The sequence below is a fragment of the Chiloscyllium punctatum genome, chromosome 35 (assembly GCF_047496795.1).
Source record: "Chiloscyllium punctatum isolate Juve2018m chromosome 35, sChiPun1.3, whole genome shotgun sequence".
NCBI classification, from domain to species: Eukaryota; Metazoa; Chordata; class Chondrichthyes; order Orectolobiformes; family Hemiscylliidae; genus Chiloscyllium; species Chiloscyllium punctatum.
Window position 1 is genome coordinate 6,682,572 of NC_092773.1, and position 27,059 is coordinate 6,709,630.

The window sequence follows — 27,059 nt, forward strand, 5'->3', positions numbered from 1 at the left end:
AAAAGAGTGGAGAGTTTAAGTTGGCAGACATAAAACAGTGGAAGAAGAGCAGGAAATCTATACCACAATGAGGCAGAGTGGAACAAACTTGTTCAATATCAGAGCTTACAAGAGCCACCAATTGGCAAGCTCAAGGACAGCAACAGACAATTCATACCCACTTTATCAATGAACCATCCCATGCACAAAGGAGGATTCTATAAAGAAGGCTTTACAGTGCTACAGTGAAACACATGACTTCACCTTTACTAACAGCAGCAGACAAGGTGATCTCATTTCTGACATGGACAGATGACGCGTTTTCAAACAAATCTTTCTCTTTAATCTCCGAACCTGCCTGGAAGCAGATTGTTATTTAATGCTTCCATCTTTATTTTGAAACAGGGTAATACCACTGTAAAATTCAACCAGGAATAGAGTTTATTTCACACCCTCAGGTGCATGGGAAATCTCACAGAACAAGCAGTTTGATGAGGAAAAATAGAATTGGAAGAGACAATGGGATAGTAACAACTTGAAAACAAAACAAATGACGGATGGAAGCTGAGCAATGCCTTGGCTTTTTCAAGTGAGGTTTGAAAGCCAAAGCTGGTATTCGCAGTCTGGAAGCTTTTGTTAGGGTTCTGGGTCACTGCCAAGCCAGCAGCTCAGGAGTTGGACAGAGTTTCCTTTCTTTAAATCAACTGTTGCCTCACCATTTGGAGTGCACCAAGACAGGTTACTATTTTCTTGTGCGAGCCAGAGGCTTTTCCCTTTTCAAGCCCAGACTCCGGACTGTTGATCTTGTCAATTAACACGGTATGGAAACAACATTGTCCATTCATCTGTCTGCTACTATCAAACTGTCTGGCTCAAAATGTAAATAATAATAACAGACGAACTGGTGGAAATCGGACAGAAAAATGGAAAAATATGTCATTTCTTACAGAATCAAAGGTGTTGTGTTCAAGACTCAATCTGGACAGAAGCATCTCAGCAAAGCTTCTTCAACATCTCCAAATTCCCCTCACTACATCACTCACCATGCTCCCTCACAACTCTATTCCTGTATCTTCAATGCCTTCCTGTCCACATGTTCTAACTCTCTACTAGGTCAGTCGACACCTTCACACTCCCTCACATTGGGCTGCACTTGCAGCACATGAACGGCAGTGGTTCACAAAGGTCCTGGTCAGGGTGGGAAATAAATGGCAGCACGGCCGGCAATCACCAAGTGCTGATAAAATATACAACTCAACTGCTTTTTGTGTGAGCTTTGTTTCTTCAAAGGATCACTTGTACTCAAGGAGTGGATTCACATCTCTGAAACCAAAGCAGAAACTCCAAGCTGAGAGTCCCATTGCAGTACTAGGGAGTGTGACACAGCCTGGGATACTGTTTCCTGGATGAGAAATGTAAGTCAGTCTTCACCTAGCCTCCCAGATGAATATAAAAGATCCCATGGCCCGATTTGAATTAGCGGGGAGCCATTATTTCTGGTCATTATGGCACCCTCAGTCAACACTTCCACAGTCAGGTGAACTGAGGGGGATTTACTTTGTTTCATGCACTTACTGTGCGCGCAATGGCTACTGGGTTTGCCTACATGATAATGCTCATAGTGGTTTAAAATAATTCACTGACTGTGAATTATAGGAGATATTTTTTGACTGTGGTAAGACGCTGAGTTGTTCAAGTCCCATTTTAATTCTTTTCATTTGGATTTTCTGGTAGCTAAGTTTGAAACAAAGACAGAGAAGGGGAGAGTGTGGTTAACCAAGTACAGGTTTTATTAACTGGAGCACAGATGACAGCAGCAGAAAGTGATGCTGAATTTGTATAATCAATTCGGTACACCTCAGCTGGATGACTGCTTACAGTTCCGGGTGTCACACCTTTCAGAAGGGAGTGAACACCATCTAAAGACAGGAGAAGAGGTTTGTATAAGTGGTTCCAGGGATGAAAAAGTTCAGTTAAGAAAATCAGTTGGTGAAGTTAGTTGCATTTTCCTTGGAGAATTCCCTGCTCATAAACAGAAGAATGAGAGGGGACAGACTGAACTGATTTGCCAAAGATGACGGTGAGAAGTGAATGGCTTGGACCTGGAACACACTGGCTGGAGTTGCGGTGCAGGTAAGTTCAATCAAGTCACACAAGACGACATTAGATGATTAGTTCAATAGAAATAATATGCAGGTTTAAGGGGAAAGGGCAACAGAATGGCACTAAGTCATGAAGCTGATTTGGAAAATGCAGATATGGCTGCTTTCTCTGCCATCAGAATTCTTGTGAAACAAAATGAACCAAATATTTGACTGAAGGGTATAAGATTTTACAAAGTACCAAGTATCATAAGCAAGACAAAATAAACTGACTGGAAACCAAAAGGAGAAAATGGGATAGCTGTGGGTGGCACAGTGGTTAGCACTGCTGCCTCACAGTGCCAGAGACCTGGGTTCAATTCCCGCCTCAGGCGACTGTCTGTGTGGAGTTTGCACATTCTCCCAGTGTCTGTGTGGGTTTCCTCCGGGTGCTCTGGTTTCGTCCCACAGTCCAAAAATGTGCAGGTCAGGTGAATTGGACATACTAAATTGCCAGTGGTGTTAGGTGAAGGGGTAAAATGTAGGGGAATGGGTCTGGGTGGGTTGTGCTTCAGCGTGGACTTGCTGGGCCGACGGGCCTGTTTCCACACTAAGTAATCTAATCTAAATAATCTGAAAAACAAACAGAGCAACCTCAACAGAAGTTTCTTGCTCCAACATTACAAATTAGGGCAAGGTGCTCAGAGAACAGATTTGTTTCAATGCTGAACTATTAGCTAGGGTGAACAGAAACAGCTCAGAAATTAGAAACAAAACTGTCTGTTGGGGTTAAATGGAGGGAAATCTTCTTAAGTGCTGTCTGAGCACCAACACGCAATTCCATTCCAGAACAGAAATTTGATGAATTACCTTCTGAAGATGATCCATGCCCCATGACCAGCACAGAAAATACAGGGAATGAGAGGGGGAAAGCCAAGAGACAGGGAGGATGTGAGAGCGAGTTAGTGAGAGAAAGGAGGAAGTTTGGGTGGCGGCACAAGCAAGAGAGAGTGCATGAGTCAGGGAGAGACAGACAAACAGACTGTTTCTTGCTGAATTTTAAGAGGATCATGGGGAATCTTTGCCACTGCTTTTACTAAAGTAGATGAACAGTTACAGTGACCACAAGCGGTGTGGAAGCACAGGATAAAGAGTCAGTTAAAAGCAAAGGCCATCGTGATCTGACCTAAGTTGAGCCTGATGGGTGGCATGGTGGCTCAATTGTTAGTACTGCTGGATTTGATTCCACCCTCAGACGACTGTCTGTGTGGAGTTTGCACATTCTCCCTGTGCCTGCGTGGATTTCCTCCCACAGTCCAAAGATGTACTGGTTAGGTGAATTGGCTATGCTAAATTACCCATAGTGTTCAAGGATGTGTAGGTTAGGTTGGTTATCCATGGGAAATACAGGGGGAACTAGGATAGGGTGGTGACGGGTGGAGGGAGTGGGTCTGGATGGGTTGCTCTGCACAAGGTTGGTGTGGACTCAATGGGTCAAATGGCCTGTTGCCATACTGTCGAGATTCTATATCTCTTGGTTATAAGGAAACAAATGGGGGCCATCCTAACTGGAAAATGAGTTGATCCCAGGAAGACATTGGTAGCAATTCAGGGGTGCACAGAAGGAACCTAAAGTAAAGTTAGAGATTCTGAATGGTGAAAACAAACAGCTTTTAGCGTTCAGGTGGGTCAATTCTGACAAGATGCACCACCCCATTGAGGGGCTACGAGGGTTGCAGGAAGTTTTTGAAAATTCCCTTCTTCCCCAACCTTTGGGAAGGAGTGAGCTCCCAGCTGGAGAACTTGGCAAGAGGCTTATGGGCAAGGTCAGATTGAACCACCCAGGGTGACCCTTTCACAATGAGCCGCAAATTTAGCAGGATAGTAGGAGGGGCACAGAGGAAGGGGACTGTAACAATGATGTGTCAATTCCACCTCTAGTGTTTAAGGAGGACACCTGGGTTGCAACCCAGCCCCACTGCAATAAAGTAGGTCACCATCGGCCTGAATGTTCGAGTGATAAAGGAAACCAACAGGAACAGTGAGTATCCACCAGACCAGACTTGGGAGAAATACTCCAGAATGTGCACACCAGTACTTACAGGGTTCCTTGCCACCGGGGAGATTTGAGTTGAAAAATGTGGTGCTGGAAAAACACAGCAGGCCAGGCAGCATCCAAGGAGCAGGAGAATCGACATTTCGGGCATAAGCCCTTTATGCCTGAAACATCGATTCTCCTGCTCCTCGGATGCTGCCTGGCCTGCTGTGTTTTTCCAGCACATTTTTCAACTCTGGTCTCCAGCATCTGCAGTCCTCACTTTCTCCACTGGGGAGATTTGCCCTACATGTGGCCAGGAAATGCTGGTAAAGCTGCAGGATTCTGTCTTCAGTATCCCCAAGGGCAAGCAAGTCTATTATGCTAACTCAGGGGCACCAGGGCTAACCATTCCAAAATGGATCAAACCGTATCCAATCCTGAACCTGCTCTGAACAACTCTCAGACCAAAGGTGTGGGAGGAATATCGAATTGTCCTCCACCTCCAGTATTGTTCTGCTTCAGGCCTCGTCAGTGAGGGTACTGTCCTTGAGCTAACACTAACAGGGAAAGACTTGCTTGACTCGGGAGCAGCCTGAACAGTTATCCTGTCAGAATATTTACTAAAGGCCAAGGCCAGTGAGGCACTATATGGGACAGTGAGCAGCTGCAGTCCTGCCAGCTCGGGCCTGCTATAGACAGAACCCAGAGGAAATGAATGCAGCACAAAGGGACCCACTGAACAAAAGGAGTTCTGTATGGCTCTTATGGAAAGAATGACATGCCTGAGAACAGCACACTTTCAGCAAAGGTACAAAGAGCTGGCTGTGGTTCTGTGGCTCTGGATAGAGAAGCAGAATACAAGTGTTTGGGATAACCCAGTTAAATCCTCAAAACTGTAAGGGTTGAGCTTAGACCAACAAGAGCCAAAAGACACCAAGGTTAATGGCAAAGCAGGGTCTTTTGCTGCAGACTTAAACAGAAATTGAGAAAGGAAATGGGGCAATGTGGATGAGAAGCAGCCTGAGTGAAGCCAGTTCACCTGACTCCTCTAACATCCAAATGATGATCAGGAGGGAGCTGCCTCACAGTACAGTATAGCAGGAGCTGGGACTACCACCCCGATGGCACTGGATCCCCCAAACAGAGATGGCAGCAGTTTCAATACCCAAAGCCTCGACTCAGGAAAAATAAACTCTCCTGTGGTTTGAATATCCCTGCATCTGCTGCATGACAGCTGAAGTGTAACCACTCCTGGGTTAAGCTTACTAATAGTCTTTAGGGAAAGGAATCTGCCACCTTCACCTGATCTGGCCTACATGTGACCCCAGAACCACAGCAGTATGGTTACCTCTCAACTGCCCTTTGAAACGGCCCAGCAAGTGACTCGTGTATACCAATCACTACAAAGTCTCAAGAAAGCAATGGAAGCAGACAGACCTCCTTGCATTGACCGAGGCACTGGAATAGACAACAGCAAAGCCCTGCAAAGTCCTTCACTAACTAGTTTGGGCCTAACGCCAAATCAAACACCAGCCTGACATAGTCATAATCAGGGAGTCATACCAGATAGACACCAACCCAGACTCCAGTATTTGTGCATGTGTCCCGTGGCAATTACAGACAGGCAATAAATGTTGGTCCAGCCAGGAACACTCACATCCCATGAACAAATAACAAAAATATATGCTTGTTTTGACACAAATTTTCCAAAATAGAAAATTCTACCATGATTGGATACAGATCCTAACACTGTTGATATACAATTGTAGTCTTATTTTCAGCAAGGCATTGTAATACTTAATGATCAGGAAACTGACATGATAAAGTGTATAGACATAATACAAAAGTCAATGTGTGCCATACTAAGATGCTTTTGAGGCAGTTTTGCTTGTTTGTTCCAACAAATGCTGTTCTTCAAAGCAAGCCACTGCAGGTTGGCAAAAGCCATCTGCTAAACCCTGGCTTCATGACCATGGATTGTTATTCCAGAGAGAGAAAAAGCACCTTTATTAAGAATTCAAAATTCTTCCACCGAGATGACATCAAACACATTGCGGTGAGACATATCGCCAACAGTAGTTACTAAATGACCTCAGAACTCTAAATTCAGGCAGATTGCTTTGATAAACCTACTGCCTTTTGCAAAAGCTCAAAAACCAGGATTTGTTCATGCACACCAGACACAATTTCTCCCAGTGCAGAGTAAAAGTGAAGACTCAGCTTTACATACTCACAACAGTAACTGATGACAACCTTTGAACAGCATAAGCAGTTAGCAAATAAAACTCTTTTAAAATGAAGTTCTGTTATCTATAAATAATCTACACTTGTACTTTCCAACTTGGATTGAAATGTAATTGCGTGCATATAAAGGGCCATACAGCAGAGCAGCATAAACACCTCAAAATACTCCTTGTCTGCAGTTGATTGGAGGGCAGCACGCTATTTAAGAACCTTATATTGGACACAGTGCATATGACCTGAAAAGTCATGTTCAAATGCTCTTCCATGTTACATGCCACTTTGAGAATTGATTATTCCTTGAAATTATTGGCCCTGTTGTTCATGAAAATTATTGCAACAGAACACTAAATTTACAGAAACAGAACTTTGAAATTTGTCTTTGCAATTTCTAACTAAGATTGTTCTCTATTTCCTTCAACTTCCCAATTCAAGGTTGCAGCTTTTTTTCAAACCAAGAAAACATTCACTAGTCCGATATATGCTTGTACAGGCCATTCTGCCATTACATGCTGCAATGTGATTGACAAATTGGGGACGCTGTTAGCAAAGCGCAAACTTTTAAAACGTGTGTTGGCTGTAATGCAATTTCATTGCCAACACTTTAAGCGCTGTTTTGAAAGCGAGGTTCCACTAGAACACAATTGTCACATTATAGAAGAACTACCTAGACCTTGAAGATGGATGTGAGGAGTTGAGATAGAGTGTGTCAGGATCAGAAAACTTAGGACAGGCATTTCTGCTGCTTCCAAAACGTTAGCCGACCTCCAAACCGCATTTCCACCTGACTTTTATCTCAGAAACATAGGAGGGGAAGGGTTGGCTTTTGTGAGCTGTGGTGCAGAGAAGAGCTGGTTATTGGACCCATCTTGGTTTTGGGGATAGCATTCCAATATTATTCTAATACCATAAAATTTCATTCCCCTCCACTGCCCCCTCACACCCCTTTTCTGCAACATGTACCATTCCACCCTACCAGCAGATTTAAAAATCTAAAAAAAAACTATTTGGTGACATTGGTAATTTACAACACAACAGTAATAGAAAGAGCTGGGGGACACCAGCAAAGAACAGAACTTTCTGTTCATTGGTCAGATGTATTGGCAGGCTATACGTATTACTGGCTCAATTACCCATCTCTAATTGCTCAAGACAATATTGGCAAGCTGTTTTCTGAAACTGCGAGACTCCACAAGGTCAAAGACAATTGTTAAGCCAATTGAACTGGATGTAATTCAGTACCTGTGCATCACAAAAACTTATCAATCAATTTTTAAACATGCAACTGATCTACCAGCAACTCTAATTTATGCAAGAATTCTCTATTTCCAAATTCTTTGGATTTATAAAGGTGAAGTAATCTCAATCCTGAAAAAGGACATTGCTATAGCTTTTAAACTGTATTCCAAGATTCCCTATCCCAACCAACAAAATTAGCTTTGACCTCCAAAATCAATTCCCTTCATTAGATTGCCAACTTAAGTCAAATTACCCTTAACTTTCTAAATTCTGGGCAATACAGCCAGCGTTTGTGAACTCTTGACTTGTATCATCCCAAAATTTGCAGTACACCCACCCCCGGTACCTTTCCCTGAAGCGTGGTGTTCAGAACTGCTCAGTGCTCCTGGTGTTTCATGGAACTCCCCTTGGTATAAGTCCCATGATTGTAGCTTTCAGACCACATCATGATGCAGGTGCATTCTTGTCTTGAAATGGCTGAGTCCTCAACTGGAGAAAAAGAAACTTGCACAAAACACGTGCAACCTGTCACACAGCCACTCTCAGACCTTCCAAGAATTACTGTCCGGAGTCTCCCCCCACAGCTGCTTCATCAATGACATTCCCTCAGTCATAAAGTCAGAATTCGGATAAGTGCACAATGTTCAGCACCACTTGTGACTCGTCAGACACAGACACAATCCATGTTCAAATACACCAAGATCTGGACAATATCCAGACTTGGACTGACAAGTGGCAAGTAACATTTGTGCCATACAAGTACAAGACAAAGACCATCACCAATAAGAGACAATCTAACCACCATCCTTTGACATGTAATGGTGTCACCATCACTAAATCCCACACTATCAACATTTTTGGGGGGTGGGGGGTGGCTACCATTGACCAGAAACTCAACTGGACTTACACATAAACACGGGGGCAACAAGTGCAGGTGAGAGGCTAGAAACACTGCAGCAAATAGCTCACCTCCTGACTCCCCAAAGCCAGTCTCCCATTGACAAGGCACCAGTCAGGAGTGTGCTGGAATACTCACTTGCCTGGATAGGTGCAGCTCCAATAACAGCTGAGAAGCTTGATACCATCCAGGACAAAGCAGCCCACTTGACTGGTACCACATCTGCAACTATCCATTCCCTTTACCACTGACACTCAGTAGCACCAGCAGTGCATAAGGAGAATGTATATCGGGTATAAGCAGGCAGGGAAAGAGTTAAGTTCTGAGTTTTGTGAAGCTCGAGGTTCAGCTGAGCAGGACTCAGATCAGATAAGAACTTATAGTTAACAATGGGATGCTGGTGGCAAGGGTAATGGGTTAACAAGATGGAAAAGCAGTCATTATGTAGAACCATTTAACGAGGTGAGGGAGCATTCAGTATCTACTGTCAGTTAACAAGGTGGAAAGTATTCATTATGTGAAACCCGTTATTCATTGTGTAACAGCAGATGGCTTAATCTTTCCAATTGACACTCGCTGATTGTAATGGTCACCCAATCAATATATATGTTGCCTTATCTGGATGCTCCTCTCTGTAACATGATTTTAAACTTCATTGACAAACTGCTGTTCCAAAGACGACTGAGAACACATGTCTATGTGCACATGGGCGATTGTTCTCACTCCCTCCAGGGCCTGGAATAAAGATGAAGGAGGTAAAATTATACTGAGTCTTTGAGTGTTTTGGTTCGACTGAGGGGTGGGGGTGGGAATGGAAATCAGTACTATCTACACATTACACCCGAGAAATTCATCACAAGTCCTCAGACAGCACCTTTCAAACCCACAACCACTTCTTTCAAAATGAACAAGGACACCAAATATATGGGAACATCACCAGATGCAAGTTCCCCTCGCCATCCTGACTTGGAAACAGATAGCTGTTTTTAGTGTCTCTGTGTCAAAATCTGGAATTTACCCCCAAAGGGCATTATGGGTTAAGGTACAACATGTGGACTGTAGGGCTGGCAGCTCACCACCACCTTCAGAAGGGCAACTAGGCATGAGCAACAAATTCAGGCCCAGCCAGTGACGCCAACATCTCACATATAAATTGTAACAAAACTCCAAACCACATCAGGCTTGCAACTCCATTTCCCAAGCCAACCACAGACTCCTGAAAACATCATCCTTCCTGTTGGACAACCTCCCTCGAAACAAACCTGCTCAGGTATGCTGACATTACTTTGCCTCAGATAAATGAAGCTCTGCGGGCTTAATATTGCAATGAGAGTGTGAGAGAACGAAGAGATATCCGTCTGCCTTCCTCTCCTTTCACCAGAACACAGGTGAAAAATAGAGTTTGTCTGTATCCCCAAACGTGAAAGGTGTCACAAAGAGAATACAAATCAATTGTGAAGTCCTATCTCTCTACTTAAGAGTCACTGTTTCAAAAGTTCAAACAGACTGACAAACTTAGTTCGTTACAAGCAAAATGCTATGGATGCTGGAAACCTGAAATTAAAACCAAGTGGTGCAGAAATACAGGAAATCAGGCAGCTTCTGGGGAGGGTGAGAGTTCAAGCATTTGGTATGGCACTCAGCAGCCACTTCCATGTCATTTTCTGTTACATCTGTTGCTTTTTAGAAGCAAAGAGGAGGCAAGTGGAGACTGCATGGTAACTAATAAATCTTTTATGTTCAGGAAATTCTCTCCAGCTTAGTTGCTGAGGGTTATGAAGCTCCAAGTGCAAGAGCAACAGAGAATGAAAATAGCCAGCCACAGACACCATCATCTCACCAACTGTATGGGGCAAAAAAAACAGAACACCCCAAGCGGCTTCAATAAAGGAATTCCCAAAAGATTCAAGTTCCCCTGTTCAAACATTAAAGCAAAGCACAGCCTTCACTGTACAGACAAGAGTGTCTTGATCACTGGGAAAATCAGGACGGAGAGAGAAAATAAAAGACCTTTCACCATGTCATCTTCAGAAGTTTGGTTAACTTGTCCATATATACTTTGCAACCATTGTATAGTTGTGAACCCACCTGCCGTCAATGTGTGTATTTGGGTGGGTTTTGAAGGGTTATAATTAAAGTCCTTGCTTTTACTACTCTTGCTGAAGTTCAGTGTGTCAGTATAAATAGTTAGCTTTACTCTCATCGAGAGTAAACCTGGTATGGCATGCTTTTGTCCTGGCTAGCAGCCAGTTAGGCAAACAGTGATTTTTACACATTTATAGTTTATACCATGATCTGTGGAGCAGTGAGGCACTGCTATTGACGGACTGTTCCTAACTGGGTTTTTCAAGTTGTACGTTGGGAACAAAGGCAGTGAAATTCAAAGATGGTAGATGGATTTATTCAACAAGACTGCTCCGTCCTCAATGGTGTCAATCTTGCTGAATGTGTTGTTGTTGGAGAGGCCCTCGTTCAGGAAAACGGACTTTGTTCCATTCCCTTCGTGATTTGTTCTTTGTAAATGATGGACAGGCAATGGAGAGTCAGGCAGACCCCCAGCACAGGGTGTTGACAGTGGGCATTCTACACCTCTCAATGTCGAGAGGAGACCAATGGGCATTTCTGGGAAATATGGCCAGTACCTTGCATTTCTATCATACAATCAGAGGTCAACAGCACAAATAAAGGCCCATCCACCGACTGAGTTTACACGAGTAAAAAATATCACTGAACAATTGTAATCCCATTTCTCGCACTTGGCCCATCACCTTGTATGTCTTGGCATTGTTAGTGTAATGTGAAGATTATCAATGTTATAAGAATTCTGCCTATGCCATCTTTATAGGCAGTGAGTTCCAGAATTCCACCAGCGTCTGGATGAAAACATTTTGTCTCACATCCCCTCTGAACCTCCTATCCCTCAGTTTAAACCTACACCCCCAATCACTGATCCCTCCAGCGAGGGGAAAGTTTCTGCCAGACTTAGTCTGTCTATGCCCCTCAATTTTATCCATCTCAATCCTGTCCCCTCTCAATCTCCTTTGCTGCAAATAAAACAATCCCAATCTCTCTTTGTAAGTGAAACACTCCAGCCCAGGGAACATCCTGGCATAACTCCTCTGCACCCTCTTCACAAACACATTGTTCCGACAATGAGGATTCTGGAAATGCACCCTTCAGTTGTGGCTCAGCAACACTTTATATAGTCCCAATATCACCTCCCTGCTCTTCAATTCTGTGCCTCTGATAATAAAGGCAAACATCCCATGTGCCTTCTTAAGCACTGAGACAACTTCCCATTAGCACGTTACTTATCAGCCCAAGCCTGAATAACGTCCTAATCCTCCTGCATGAAGACACAAACTATTTGACTCTCTGAGGTGCTGCACATTGTGCAATTATCAGTGAATGCCGTGAGTTCAGACTTCAGAGGCAGGAAGATCATTCATGAGGCAGCCAAAGATGGATGGGCTGAGATGTCTAAGGCACTCCTGCAGTGGTATCCTGTGCAGCCGGAAATTAACTCTCCATGAGGAGAAAGTGAGATCTATTGTTTGCTACAAGTGAAAGGTAAACAAACCTTTATTAAGATAGGGGTATGGAGGATGCAGGAAGACATGATCAAGAAACAAAAAGCACATAGTTCATTTGTTATCAAAATCCACTTGTTCTTCAGTTGTCTCATTTGCATCCCACTGTCCGACCATATCTTCAGTTCTCAAGAAGCCACAGTGAAAACATGAGGGCACCAGTCTGTGTCATGACTGCTGTTGTTGAAGTTTTCCTCTTTCACCTCTCCACAGAAAAAGGCACTTTATTGAGTTATTAAAAGGCTGAGAGATCATCCATCAGAAGATGCCTTCTGATTTTGACAAAAATATCAGACCACGTCCTTCACTGCAGGGCTGAATCTCATTTCAATCATGGCACTTCTCCTGGCAAGCTACCCTTGAACAAAATGCTCTTTCTGACACATCTCTTCACAGCTCAGCTCATCTGACACATGGAAACAATGTTTACAACCAATTACACTTTGTTTCCAGCACTCAATGAACATGACACTGAGATATTTGCTCCACAAGCCTGACATATGTAAGTATCCTGCAGTGTGGACATGTGGACGAAAACAAACCCATTTTTTACGACACGTTGCAGAGCTGTGGGTGGTTCTTTGGCAAAGGAGATCCAATCTTGGTCAAAATTGATGAAATAATTCTCGATTGCACAATGTGAGGAACAGCCCTGCAGATGTCAAATGGAGCATCCCAACCAAGAGAAGTTAACTGAATGAAGAACAGGACCCCAAGTTAAACAGCAGAATGAGGCCATTTGGCCCATCAAGGCTGCTCCACCATTCAATCCTTTTCCTGCTTTCTCCCGGTAATCCTTTAGATCCCCTGATGAATCGAGAACCTACCAATCTGTCTTAAACACTCTCAATGATTTGGCGTCCACAGCCGTCCGCAGTCATGAGTTCCACAGATTAACAACCCTTGGGCTGAAGAAATTCCTTTTCATGTCAGTTATCAAGGCTGTGCACTCAGGTCCAAGTCTCTCCTAAACATGGAAACATCTTCTCCACATTCACTCTATCGAAGTCTCTCAGTACTCTCTAAGTTTCAATTAGATTCCCCCCCATCCTTCTAAACTCCATCCAGTACAGACACAGACACCTCAACCTCTCCTCAGACCAGAAGCCCTTTCATCCCCAGGACCATTTTTGTTAATCTATTCTGGACTTTCTCCAACACTTAGACGAAGGTCCCAAAACTCATCACAAAATTTCCATGTGACCTGGTCAGAGCCTTAGACAGCATCAGGGATGCATCCCTGCTCTTTAATTGTAGCCCTCTTGAAATGGAGGTTAACATTGCATTTGCCTTTCTATCTGCCAACTGAACCTGCATGTTACCCTGAACAGAATCCTGAACAAGAACTCCCAAGTCGCTTTGTACTTCAGATTTCTGAAGCCTTTGCCTGTTTAGAAATTAGTCTGTGTCTCTATTCTTCCCAGCTAAGTACATAACCTCACATTTTCCCATGCTGTATTCCACCTGTCAGTTTTTTGCCCACTGTCCATGACTGTCCAAGTCTTTCTGCAAACTCCCCGGGTCCTCAACACGACCTGTCCATCCACCTATCTTTGCCTCAGCTGCAAACTTAGCAACAATGTCCTCAGTTCCCTCATCCAGATCATTAAGACATAACACAAACAGTTGGGGGCCCCACACAGATCCCTGCGGAACTTCAGTAGTCATGGCTGCCATCCTGAAGATGTCTCCCCACTCTGCCTTCTGCCAGTCAGCATCTTCCCCCTAATACCATGGGCTCTTATCTTACTTAGCAGCCTCCTGTGTGGCAGCTTGTCAAAACCCTTCTGGTATCCAAATCAATCACATCCACTGGCTCTTAGTCTAACTTACTCAATACCTCCTCAAAAGAATTCTGACAGATTTGTCAGGCATGGCGAAGCTGTGCTGACTCAACTTTGTTTTACCATGCACTTCCAAGTACTGTAATGTACAATCTCATCCTTAATAATGGACTCTAAACTCATACCAACAAGAGGTCAGGTTAACTGAACAAACGCTTCCTACCTTCTGCCCCCCGCCCTTATAAAACAGAGGTGTTACATTGGCCACTTTCCAGATCTTTGGGGCCCTCCCGGACTCCAATGATTCTGAAAGGTCATCACCAATGCCTCCACAATCTCCTCAGCTATTTCCTTCAGAACCCTGGGATGCAGCCCATCTTGTCTGGGTGACTTATTCACTTTCAGACCTTACAGCTTCCCCAATACCTTCCCTTTAGTGTTGGCCACTGCACTCCTGACTCTCAAAGTTCTGGTCCACAACTGGGGTCTTCCAGTATAAAAACCGATGCAAAGTTCCTCCACCATTTCTTTGTTTCCCATTACGACTTCTCCAGCCTCATCTTTCAGTGGACCAATATCCGTCCTTGCCTCTTATATTTTAGCTATCTAAAAAGGCTCTTGTAATTTTAAAGAAATATTTCCAGCGAGCTTACCCTGACGTTTCATATTGCTGTTGTAGTTATCCCCTGCTGGTTTTGAAAGGGTTCCCAATCCTCTGGCTTCCCATGAATCTTCACCACATTGTATGGCTGCTCTTTTGCTTTTACACTGTCCCTGACTCCCCTTGTCAGCAATGGTTGCCATATCCTCCCCTTGCTATGAAACTTGGGATGGATTTCTGCTGGTCCTCCCCAATTACCGCAAGAAACCTCTGACATTGCTGTTCCACCATCTTCCCTGCTAGGTTCTCCTTTCAATCAACTCGAGCCAGCTCCTCCCTTATGTTTTTATAGTTATCTTCACTCAAATGAATTACCATAAGATCTGATTGCAGCTTTGCCCTCTCAAACTACAGGGTGAATTTGCTCATTTTGTGGTCATTCACCCTCAGGATTTCTTCACCTTCAGCTGAGAATCAAGCCTGCCGAATCGAACATCATCAATTCACCAATGGATAAATCACCAAGACTGGATGGACTACAACAAGCTGCTCCAAAAAAAACCCCAATTCCTTAAAGATCACGATTTTCCCAGTCTACCTGCATATTGCAGACATGATTATTCTAACAGTGCTTTTCTTTCATGCCTTCTCTATCTCCTGATTTATTTTCTTCCCCCAATCCTGACGACTGCTAAGAAGCCTGCACCCAACTCCCATAAGGTTATTTTTTCCTTGGCATTTCCTCGACTTCACCCACACAGATTCCACATCTTCTGACTCGACATCAGTTCTTGCTAACAATTTAATTTCATTCCCTTCATGAGAAGGTAATGCCAACCCCTCTGCCTATTTGCCTGTCCTTTCGATTAGGACATGTGTCCTTGGATATTCAGTTCCCAGCCCTGATCCCCTTGCAGCTACATCTCTGTGATTCCCAAAACATTGTACCTACCAATTTCAATCTGCATGACAAGCTCATTTACCTTGTTTCATATACTACATGCATTTGAGTACATATTAAATCCAACTTACAGTAATGGAAGCAGCAGGCGAACTCATGTTCCCTTCACAGTGAAAGAGCATCAAGAATGTGAATTCACTTTTCTCCTGCAAGATGAAACCGCTGGCTTACCCACAAGTTAACATACAACCCGACACTGCAGTAAAATGGAATGAGGCCATTAGTGGGCAGAAAGATCTCACTCTCCTTCAAAAGTAGTTTGAGCTTCAACAATCAATTTGCACACCATGAGGGGTATATGGTGCCGAGCCAAAGCAAATTCTTCCTGATGCTGCACATGCAGCTGTATTGTTTTAAACTCAAAGATAATGAGCAATCAATGTCCTCAATATGCAGCAATTACAAAACAAGGCCAGGTTAATCCAATCCTTCAATCCTCTGTACAAGAAACATATCCCAACCGAGACACACTGTGCCAAGATGAAGAAATACCAAAAATGACAATTCGCTGTTGTCAGAGACAGACATATAATTGTGTTCTAATCAGAGACAGACATATAATTTTGTAACTGGAATGTACAACATAGTTCAGTGAATTGAATTAAACTTATCAACCTTGCTTCATCAATGAAGTTCATTTTTTTATGCCGCACATTTCTACTTTCTGAGCACAACCAGTCAATGACACTATTACTTTTTTAACAGAATAAACAGCCTTCATTACGAAATATCCAAATAGCCATAATGTCTCAGAACCTAAAAACGAACAAAAAGCATGAGAATTTATTGTAGAATTAATTATTAGCTCTGTTAATATTGTTAGGGATTAAACCAAACCGCCCTTCAAACGCATCAAGGAGAGAGCCTCGACCTGAACTTTCATCTTTTTTAAAGGCATGTGTGAGGTGCTGTGTTCCAAAAGTCATTTGATTGGTTCAGCTTGAAGCAAAACACTTAATTCTTAGCCTCTAGTTAAAATACAAAAGAAATTGGTATAACATTAACTCTAGTGGGAAACTTAATGGAACAGTAGATTATTTAACTGTGAAACAGTAACTGCTCCAGTATATGAATATCCCATAAACACAGCCTTAGCAAAGGCAAATTCAGTAAAGTAGTTTGTTTCAAAGGAGGTGAATCTCCAGAAGGAAAAAAAAACAGGAGAAAATTCAAGGTGAGAGAAAGATATTGCAGCTTCCATAAACAACTTCAAAACCCCAACAACTGGAAGTTAAACGAAAACCCTGGTTCTCAGGGAGCCTGATTCCACCCATTCATGATGCTTCTATTGTTCCAACTTTTTCAAAATCCCAAAGGCATAACAAGCTATGTTTACACTTTAGTGGCTTAGAAGAGGCAACTTGGCACTGATAGCTCAAAACCTCGCCTCAAAAACAAAACCAGTCAGACATCAAATTGAAGTTGAACAGGTTTATTTGAAATCACAAGCTTTGTGAGCACTGCCTCTTGGTCAGGGTTTACCCGATGAAGGAGCAGTGCCCCATAGCCTTGCGATTTCAAACAAACCTGTTGGACTCCAACCTGATGTTGTGTGATTTCTGACTTTGTCCACTCCCAGTCTAACAACTGCATTTACACGTCAAAAGAAAACCAGGACAAAATACACCTCTCAAAGCCCTATTATTGTCCCACTATTCAATCATGCCCTCAAAGCAACAGCTCTGCTACTGCCGATATCACTCCCACTGAGTCACAATAACCTTAGTTCCAGTGTCACTCAAGACTTCAGCTCGAAGGCTGACACTTCAAGACAGCAGTGTCTTGGGTGCTGCATCAGCTTTTGAATAGGTATTAAAATCCAGGCAGGAGAGTTCATTGGGTGCCTTGAAACATAATTTGCTCATCAGCAAACTAACGGAAACACTACCTGGTCCAGGATCCTCTCCAGGTAAACTTTCAAGTTGAGTCAGTGGTTCGGAAGGCGAATGCAATGATGACATTTATTTGGAGAGGACTTGAATATAAAAGCAGGGATGTTCTTATGAGGCTCTATAAGGCTCTGGTCAGACCACATTTGGAGGATTGTGTGTAGTTTTGGGCTCCATATCTCAGGAAGGCTGTACTGGCCCTGGAGTGTGCTCAGAGGAGGTTCATGAGAATGGTCCCAGGAATGAAAAAATTTAACATACGAAGAATGTTTGTGGACTCTGGGACTATACTCGATGGAGTTTAGAAGGATGAGGGAGGATCTAACTGAAACTTACAGACAACTGAATGGCCTGAGTTTCAGATCTCCAGCATCCGTAATTCTTGGTTTTATCATAGGATCCTGTCAGAACTTGGAGCACTCACAAGCAGAATGTATGATTGACAACAGGGTTCCCAGACTGTAAATAATATTTGAAAGATCAATGCAAGGAACAGTATTTGCTAATAACACCTCCAGAGAAATGCTTGAAAAGCCCTGGTGATCCCCTAAGTACACAGTGGATTATGATTATAGCTCCCATTCAGTGCCATTATTTGTGAAGAAATAAGAATTAAACTGGAATTATCCTCGAGAGTACAAGTTGAGGAACAAATATACTTATTAACAGCTAACTGGTTTCACAAAATGCTGAATATATGAGAGAGACAACTAAATGTACATTCCTCTCGTCCCCTGTAAATCCTTCCTCCCAATCTACACACTGCTCCGTGCTTGACAGAGGAAGCAAGGTCAACTGGTGGCGCAAAGACAAGTGGAGGGACAGATAGTGTTGACAAAATGGGAAGGTTGCACAAGGACCTGGACAGGCTCGGAGAATAGGCAGATGGAATACAACTGTGAGGTTTTGCATTTGGCTGGAGGAATAGAGGCGCAGACCATTTTCTAAATGTGGCAAGACTTCCGAAATCTGAAGCACAAAAGGACTTGGGAGCCCTAGATCAGGATTCTCTTAAGGTTAACATGCTCGTTCAGTTGGCAGGTAGGAAGGAAACTGCAACGTTTACTTTGAGAGAGGAGATGTACTGCTCAGGCTATAGAAGGCTCTGGTCAGACCACATTTGGAAATGGTGAGAAGTTTTGGACCCTGTATCTAAGGAAGGATGTGTTGGCCTTGAGGGGAATCCATAAGAGTTATAGAAGTATGATCTTGGGGATGAAGGGCTTGTCATTTAGGGAACAGTTCATGACTCTGCGTCTGTACTCAATGGAGTTTAGAAGGATGACAGGGGAACTGACTGAAGCTTAGAAAATCCCGAGAGGCCTGTTGATTGAGGATGTAGAGAAGATGCTTTCACCATGAGAAGAGACAAGTACTCAAGGACACAACCTCAGAGCAAAGAAATGACCCTTTAGCATTGAGATGAGGAGACATTTCTTCTGCCAGAGAATGTGAAGAATCTGTGGATCTCACTGTCATAGAGGGCTGTGGAAGCCAAGTCACAAAGTGTTTGTGAGCCAGAGATAGAAAGGTTCTTGATTGGCAAGTCGATCAAAAGCGTGATGGGGAGGAGGCAAGGGAATGGGGTTGACAAACATATCAGCTATGATCGAATGGCAGAGCAGACTCGATGGGCCGAATGGCCTCATTCTGCTCCTGTATTGGGCAGGAAGGCTAAAAGGTAAGTCAACAGATGAGCAATGGCAGATGTCTAAGGAGCTATTGAATTCCTCACGATTAAACTATATCCCAGAGAGAAACAAAGATGGGAAGGCAGAGGGCGGTGGAAAAAAGCCACCCATGGCTGAACAAGCAAGTCAAGGACAACATGAAGTCAAAATTAAGCTATATCATATTGCAAAGGCCTGTGACAGAACGGAAGACTGGGAAACTTCCAAATATAAACAAAGGGATACTAAAAAATTAATAAAAAGAATTATGAAACAAAACTAGCACACAACATCAAAAAGGATAGCAAAAGCTTCTCTAGGTATATAGAAGGAAAGAGAGTCACTAATGTGAATATTGATCCTTGGAAGGTGAAACTGGAGAGTTAATAATGGGGACACTGAGATGGCAGAGATGTTGAATCAATACTTTGCCCCAGTTTTCATGGTGAAGGACAATGGTACCATGCCTGTTGAAACAGGCAAGTCAGAGGCAACAGATAAGGTGGAACTTAGAACAATCAACATGAACAGGGAAAAGGTATGAAGTAAACTATTAGGATTGAGGACAGACAAGTGCTCCTGTGCCTGATGACCTATATCATTGGGTATCAAAGAAAGGGCCAACAGAGATAGGAAATCTATTGGTTACAATATTCCAAACTTCCCTGAATACAAGAAAGGTTCTAGTGGATTGGAAAATGGCTAATAGAGCACCTTTCTTCAAAAAGGAGGGAGGCAAAATGTGGGAAACTACAGACCAGTTGGTTTAACATCTGTTGTTGGGCAAGTGTTGACATCAATTATCAAGGAAGCACTATCAGGACATTTGGAAAGTCAAAACGCTATCCATCAGAGTTAGTACGGTTTTCTGAAGGGCAAATCACGTTTGATGAATTTGCTAGAGTTCTTTGAAGAAATAACAAGCCAAGTGGATCATGGGGATGCTGTCGATGGAATTTATCTGGACTTCTGGAAGGCGTTTGATAAGGTGTTGCACAAAAGATTAATTCACATGTTTGGATCATATGGGATTAAGGGTAATTTATTGGCCTGGATAGATGACAGGCTGATGGACAGGAGACAGAGAGTCGGGATAAATGGTTTTTTTTTCTGGATGGCAAAATGTAAGGAGAGGGGTGCCGCAGGGTTCAGTTCTTGGACCCCAACTATTTACAATCTATATTAACAACTTAGATACAGGGATAGAAGGCTCAAGAGCACAGATGACACAAAGGTAGGCATTCAAAGTTTGTGCGAAGATTTGTAACTCGGGTGCTCATTGTTGTGGTTGTGTTCGCCGAGCTGGGAATTTGTGTTGTAGACGTTTCGTCCCCTGTCTAGGTGACATCTTCAGTGCTCGGAAGCCTCCTGTGAAGCGCTTCTGTGATGTTTCCTCCGGCATTTATAGTGGCTTGTCTCTGCCGCTTCCGGTTGTCAGTTCCAGCTGTCCGCTGCAGTGGCCGGTATATTGGGTCCAGGTCGATGTGCTTATTGATTGAATCTGTGGATGAGTGCCATGCCTCTAGGTCAAATAGAAACCTGTTGCAGACTCTCAAATTGTGCTCTCCACCCTCTCTCTCTCTCAAAAACAGTAATGTGGATTCAGAGTGCCTTCACCATCGTACAGCCCAAGATGGTTCACTGGGGTGTAATACAGCAACATAACAAAATAAGCCAGAATTACTCAAAGAAAACCAGGCAATGGAGTGTCACTGATGTAAAAGACCAAGACGAACAGCTCAGCAGCTCCAGACACAAATTACAGAATGCATCAAAAGAGACAACTTCAGTTTTGTTTGCAGACCTTCAGAAACTAAGTACTGTTAAATTTAAATGACTGTCGTTGAAATAATGGAGAATGCAAGATGAGAAGGGTAGCTTTCTGGAAAGCACTTCAGTAAAGGATTCTGATTGTATTGTGACAGATCTAACATGAACACTTTGTCAATGACAATGAATGAACAGCTTTGCCAAAAGTGAGCAAACAAATGCTGGGGGGGAAAAGAAATAGGCCAAGCCCCAATTCCACTATCCAACTTACTATACTGCATCAAGGAGACCAAACATCATTGTCAGTTTCTCCTTCAAACAAATTCCATGAAGCCCAGATCACCAGGACTTCAGAGAGTTTGCACAGCCATTTAAAAAGGTATTTACCAGTTTAAATTACCGGAAAACTAAGAATGTTACTATCCACTCACTGGATGAAGGAAGATGGCAAGGGAACAAACAGGATGGCCGAGAGATCCTCAACCCCTTATCACCTCAAATGTGCGTTCGTCACAAAGACCCAATGGGGATCTTTGACACGCCACCAATTAAACATTGCAAGTGATGGATAATTAATGGCCTCAACTTCGTGACAGTGGAGAACTGAGAACCCAGATGACCGACACATTGGATTGGAGCAGCAGTCTCCATTTGTCTCAGTCCAGCACCAGTTGGGGAGGGGGATTTGGGTGGGGTGAGTAGGGAGAGTACCAAAGGAGTGGCAACAGAAGGCCAGCTCCCTGACCTTCCCTCCAACTCACTACGCAGCTGAGACTCCAATCTCACAATACCCAAAGAGAAAAGCACTTGGCACCAGCTAAGACCTTGACCAGATAGGGCTGTCAGCAATGACCTGCAGGACCCAGAGCTGCTGGTTTCTGATTGGTCAGCAGCTTCTGGCAAGGTGGAACTTCAGCCTTGGGGCTGGTGACTGTTCGAGGAGCTTGCTTATCAGCCAGGAAGTGTATGGCATCATTGAGTGTTCCCCCAGAGATGGCGGGGAGTGAGTAAAGTCACCTGACCACACACGCAATGCGCACGGCACCACCTACCAGCCAAAACAGCAAATCTCACAAACTACAGAGACTCCATTGTAGCCCAGCCAAAACAGATAGGCAGAATGACCAGATGATGAATGGAAACAAGATTTATGATGCACCATGAGCAGTTGAAAATAAAGTATTCAGGAGAGAGACATGGAAGAGTAGAAAAGAGAACAGGGAGAAGTAGAGATGAATGGAAAGCAAGTGGGAGAGAGAGGAAAGAGATCTGGGAGAAAAGTGACACAGTGGGTAGAGGAGAGATATGGAGACAAAGTAGTGAGCAAGGCAACACGGAAGCACAGAACATGGAAATGGAAAGTGTGGGGGGAGGAATGGACTGTGCAGAGGGAGGGAGAGAAACTATGTGCATGGGGACTGAGCAAGAATGGGTCTGAGTGAACGCCGTGGCCAGGGGCAAATCGTGTGTGCAAGGGACAGATTTGAGGGCTGAGAGAAAATCAGTCAGGATAGACAGGACGATTGAGATTTTCAAACAAAACGTGAACCAAACTCAAGGCAGAGCTGCTGAATATGACCATACCTGACCTCCAGCTGGTTGGAATCTGGACAGTACAGAGGTCGTCCGAGGACTCATCCGTTGATGTGCCAATGAAGTCAAAGTTGAGACAGTTGTGAGCCAGTTTTAGAAGCTGCATAAGGAGACCATGCTGGCTTTCATCATTCAGATTGAAGCTTTTTCCAGATGCCTGCAAGAATGTGCACGCCATTAGCTATTGATCCAAGCAACACGTATTCAAACTAAGTGCAGGGCTTTGACATTTTCAACACAATCAATGGCAATTCACTACAAAGGGTCACATTTTCAGCTGAGCCTCCTGAACTGGGAAACCAGTGTCATCTCAAACAACAAAGTTACTCTAATGTTATCCAGTCAGCGTGTTGATCTCACATTTCCTAGTATCATACACTGGTCCAAAACAGACATGTTTTACTTCCAGAGCAGCGACACATTAAGGAATGCTTCAAGCGGGTCAGCTTTTCTCTGATGTTTGGACAAATGTTAAGGCATCATAGTGACAGTCCATTTGTAACCTACTATTTCTGGCTGACAGGCACTCCAGACTTGGGGAAAAGGCCCAGCAGAATGAGGTAGCAAATAATACTTAGCACTGGGCCCATGCTCACTGACCAAATAACTGGACACAAGATGCACAGGGGTAAACAGCACATTTATCCCAAAGTGCCAGGAGAAATTTACTCAAAGGGGTGTTGAACAGGACAAAAATCACTCCTGCATAGAGAACTGTCAGAATCTCAAAGGTGAGGCTCCTCCAATCATCAGAGGCTTCCCTGTCATGGTTGCTGCTGACAAACTTACTTGCTAACCTCCTAACGGAGTGGAGCAAGACACACACATGAGAAAAGGAGGCGGTAAACGGAACAATTTTAAATAGGAGATGTAGGAACACTCGGCTGAGGAGGGGCCAAGCTAACTGAGGTCATGCGCCCCTTGCAAATAAACGCAGAATCTCTTGCTGAAGGCCGCCTATGTTCAGGAATTATTTTGCAGAGTGAAAATGTAGTGGCTGAGCTTGCATTAAACATTGTGACAATTATTAATTTAAAAATAAGACTGAATCTGACAGTAAAAAAAAACATGAGTTGTCACCTGACCAATCCGGAATGTATATTTCGGCTGACGGTTTTGTGTACGTGGAAGGATGTGCCAGTTATTTGGGAAAGTCATTTGTATTGTTGATTTAAACCTCTGATAGTGGTCCACATTAAGAAGGATAATGTTTGCTGTCTGTACTGTGGTGGCCAAGTTTTATAGAGGACATGGATGAATTCTTTTAATTCTGCTTCCAACCCCCCTCTTGGTCAACACCAATACAAATGGTATTGTTAGTGCATTAATCTATCATCTCATGGAGTACAATGTCAAAATCAAAACAGACAAGTAGCGATCCAGAAACCTCATTCTGACTGCTATTCATAATTCTAAGAATGGTGGGGGGATAGGGGATAAAGGCTAGGAGAAAGGAGATGTACCAAGGCCTGTGATTGCTCATCTCCTGTGCCAGGATGTACTGAAGGGGAAAAAGGCAATGGAAAGGATAACAGCACAAGCAAGAATTGTAGTCTTTTCTCCATATCCCATATTTTTGCTTTTGAGATGGTTTACAAACATCACCCAGTTGTCTTTGGACAGAAGGCTGCCTACAGGCGCATCAGTGTCATCAACAGGATCACTGGATCATTGCAAGGTTCCATTAACAATCTATGATGCAGCCTGATTGCCAGGCAAACATACAACATTTACCTGCTTTAGTAAATTGCATGAGAGTGTGAAGATATCAAATAGTGATGTGTCTCGAAATGACGATGCAATTTTCCTATGTTTTGTCAGCGGATGTGTAGTGTCAGCCTATCAAAAAAAGACAAAATTATTAACCTATACATCACCTGCACTTCCAAGTAGAGAGATGATATAACACTTCATGAATCATTAAAAGTAACGATGCACGTTAACAAGGCTATATGAAATGCAAAACAGAGCACTGAGGCTCACTGATAAAGCCCAATAATAAGCAGAGAGGTTATCATCAACTTTGAGGGAAATCTGGTTGCAGCACACTGTCAAAGTGCTTTCAATGTTTATCTCATGCTAGAAAACAATACACTGAGGTATTGAAGGACGTGCAAAACATGAACAAGGATGTCATCACCACTGAGAGCTTATGATGGAGAGTGCCTTTTTAGATTCGAGATTAGATTCCCTCCAGTGTAGAAACAGACCCTTCGGCTCAACCATCCACACCGACCCTCCGAAGAGTAACCCACCCAGACCCATTCCCCTCTGACTAATCCAGCTAACACCATGGGCAATTTAGTACGTCCAATTCACCTGGCCAGCACATCTTTGGACTGTGGGAGGAAACCGGAGCATCCGGAGGAAACCCACGCAGACACAGGGAGAATGTGCAAACTCCACACAGACAGTCGCCTGAGGCTGGAATTGAACCTGGGGCCCTGGTGCTGTGAGACAGCAGTGCTAACCACTGAGCCACCGTGCCGCCAGCTTGTACGAGAGACAGTGATTTCTGTGATTGAGCTAATGCTCCATTTCCAGGACTAGCTGGACATACGCACTGAGGAGCCAGCTAACAACAGATCCATAAAGTTTATGATTTCATCTTTTTATCATTGACAGTGGATGTGATAACTCCAAAAGGGACTGACAATTGCAAAGAAATTTGAGGGAGTAAACACAGTAGGAAGGGGGACGACAAAGTGGTTGGATAACTTGCATGGTGATAAGCACTGATGCACTTTTGAATTAGCAAAGAGTTTGTTGCTGAGCAGCAATGCCTTGGTATTAGTACTGACAGCAAACTCAAGACTATTCAAGACAAGTGAATCATAGCATTGTTCAGCGACCAAGAATCCACCACAAATCGAGCAAAAAGACTGAGGGAAAACAACAATAGACAAATCAAGTTCTGGACAAAACGGATCAAATAGTTCATTCCTAAAGATAACAACAGTAATTTGGATCAACTAACAATTGCATTGTTTGCACAATCCCAGTGCTTCCTTGATCAAGATCAATGTATTCTTTTTTAAACCTGTTTGATTCAAATGTGGAACCAATGCAGAACATTGTGCTCCTCTGTCCTCTGTTCAATTTGTTGCATATGATCATACAACAGAAACCTTCATTCCACCAGACCTGGATCAAATGCTGCATCCAAACTCATCTTGGACAACAACCATGATCAGCAAGGAAGGAATAAAGAAGCTGAGAGCAGAATATAATGGGCACTCAATACCAAACTTACAAGTGAAGAAGTGGAAATAAATGAGAAAATCAGACACTTACTTCCATGAAGAAAGCTGGGACACTTACTTGGTTTATTTCATTGGTTAACTGAGAAAGAATCATTACTCCTATAATACAGTGCTCAACACTGTCCTGGGGAGAGAAAACACAGAAACAATGTGCTTGTTTACTTCCTCTTCATAGAGTTTCCCAAATCAAATTTACTGTAATTAAGATCTGATCTGTTATTCATCAGGGATCTCAGGCTCACTAATATAATGGCATCTCTGCCTGGGCACAAACTGAAGTTAGATTGAAGTGTTCATCAAGTTGGTGTGGGAGGACCTGTGATAAAGAGTTTAGATCAACCCAATATTAGAATGGGGTTCCTGACCATTAGAGAGAAGAAACGGCCTCACGGTATTGCTGCTGAACAAGTAAAGTTGAGACGAAGGTAATATTCTGGGAAATGGGTTCAAATCCCACCACAGCAAACTGAATTTGCATTCAATAGGAAAAAACCTTCCAAAGTGTAATGGCCACCATTAACAATTGTCATAAAAAACCCACCGGTTCACCAATGTCCCTTAGAGAAGGGAACTGCCATCTGTATCTGTTCTGGCCTACACTTGATCCCTGACCCACAGGAAAATGGCTGACATTAAACTGCCCTGTAAAATGGCCAAGTGGAGAATGCAAGGATGCAATGTTTAGTTGGCTGGCCCAGCCATAATGCCCACAAGGACATGACATTAAAAAAATCAGTTCTACCTGTAAGCTCTATTACAACAGCAAAGATAAACAGGTCAAGAGAATGCAAGCAGCAAAGGTAGTGACAAAAACAGATATTTTCTGAGCTACTATCAACTCTGAGGAAGGGTCACTGGACCCAAAATGTTAACTTTGATATCTCTTCACAGATGCTGCAGACCTGCTGAGCTTTCCAGCAACTGCTGTTTTTGATTCTGATTTCCAGCATCTGCAGTTCTTTTGGTTTTTATTCAGTGAAAGTCATGAACCTGTTTGACCATAACTTCACACAAACTCCTTCAGCCCAGCCCATGTGCCTAGGCTTCACACCAGATCAAAAAGGGAGAAACTGAGATAAGAACTTCAACTGACAAAGGGGCTGCACTCTGAAAGCTTGTGATTTCAAATCAACCTGGTGGACAATAAACTAGGGTCATGTGATTTGTGACGTTATCCACCTCCCCTATCCATCTCATTGATTAGAAGGAGCATTCCAGTGCTAAAGCACTGACATTGGAACATTCTAAGGAATTCAGTACAGAAACAAACTAACTTCATTCAGTCCCGAGTCCGAATTAGAACGTGGTTAATCAACATGATTTACCATCCTTGTTTCCATATTTCTCATGTTCAATCATAGCACAGCAATGAAACCTGGGATCCATTCAGTGAGATTATGGCCAGTGTAAAAATCCTCAACTCTACTTTCCTGCCTTTTCTCGCATAACCCTGGATTCCCTT

The 27,059-nt window shown here is 43.3% G+C and overlaps 1 protein-coding gene across 2 annotated transcripts in view; it reads right to left on the reverse strand.

The window, feature by feature from the left end:
- The window catches only part of xpo7 (exportin 7), a 105,069-nt gene that overhangs the window by 39,844 nt on the left and 38,166 nt on the right, over nt 1-27,059 (reverse strand). For both annotated transcript variants that reach the window (XM_072553882.1, XM_072553881.1), the window contains exons 5-7: nt 25,656-25,721; nt 24,069-24,173; nt 22,326-22,491 (exon numbers count right to left, since the gene is read on the reverse strand). In XM_072553882.1, the coding sequence (XP_072409983.1) occupies nt 22,326-22,491; nt 24,069-24,173; nt 25,656-25,721 (337 nt within the window). The remainder of the gene's footprint in view (nt 1-22,325; nt 22,492-24,068; nt 24,174-25,655; nt 25,722-27,059) is intronic.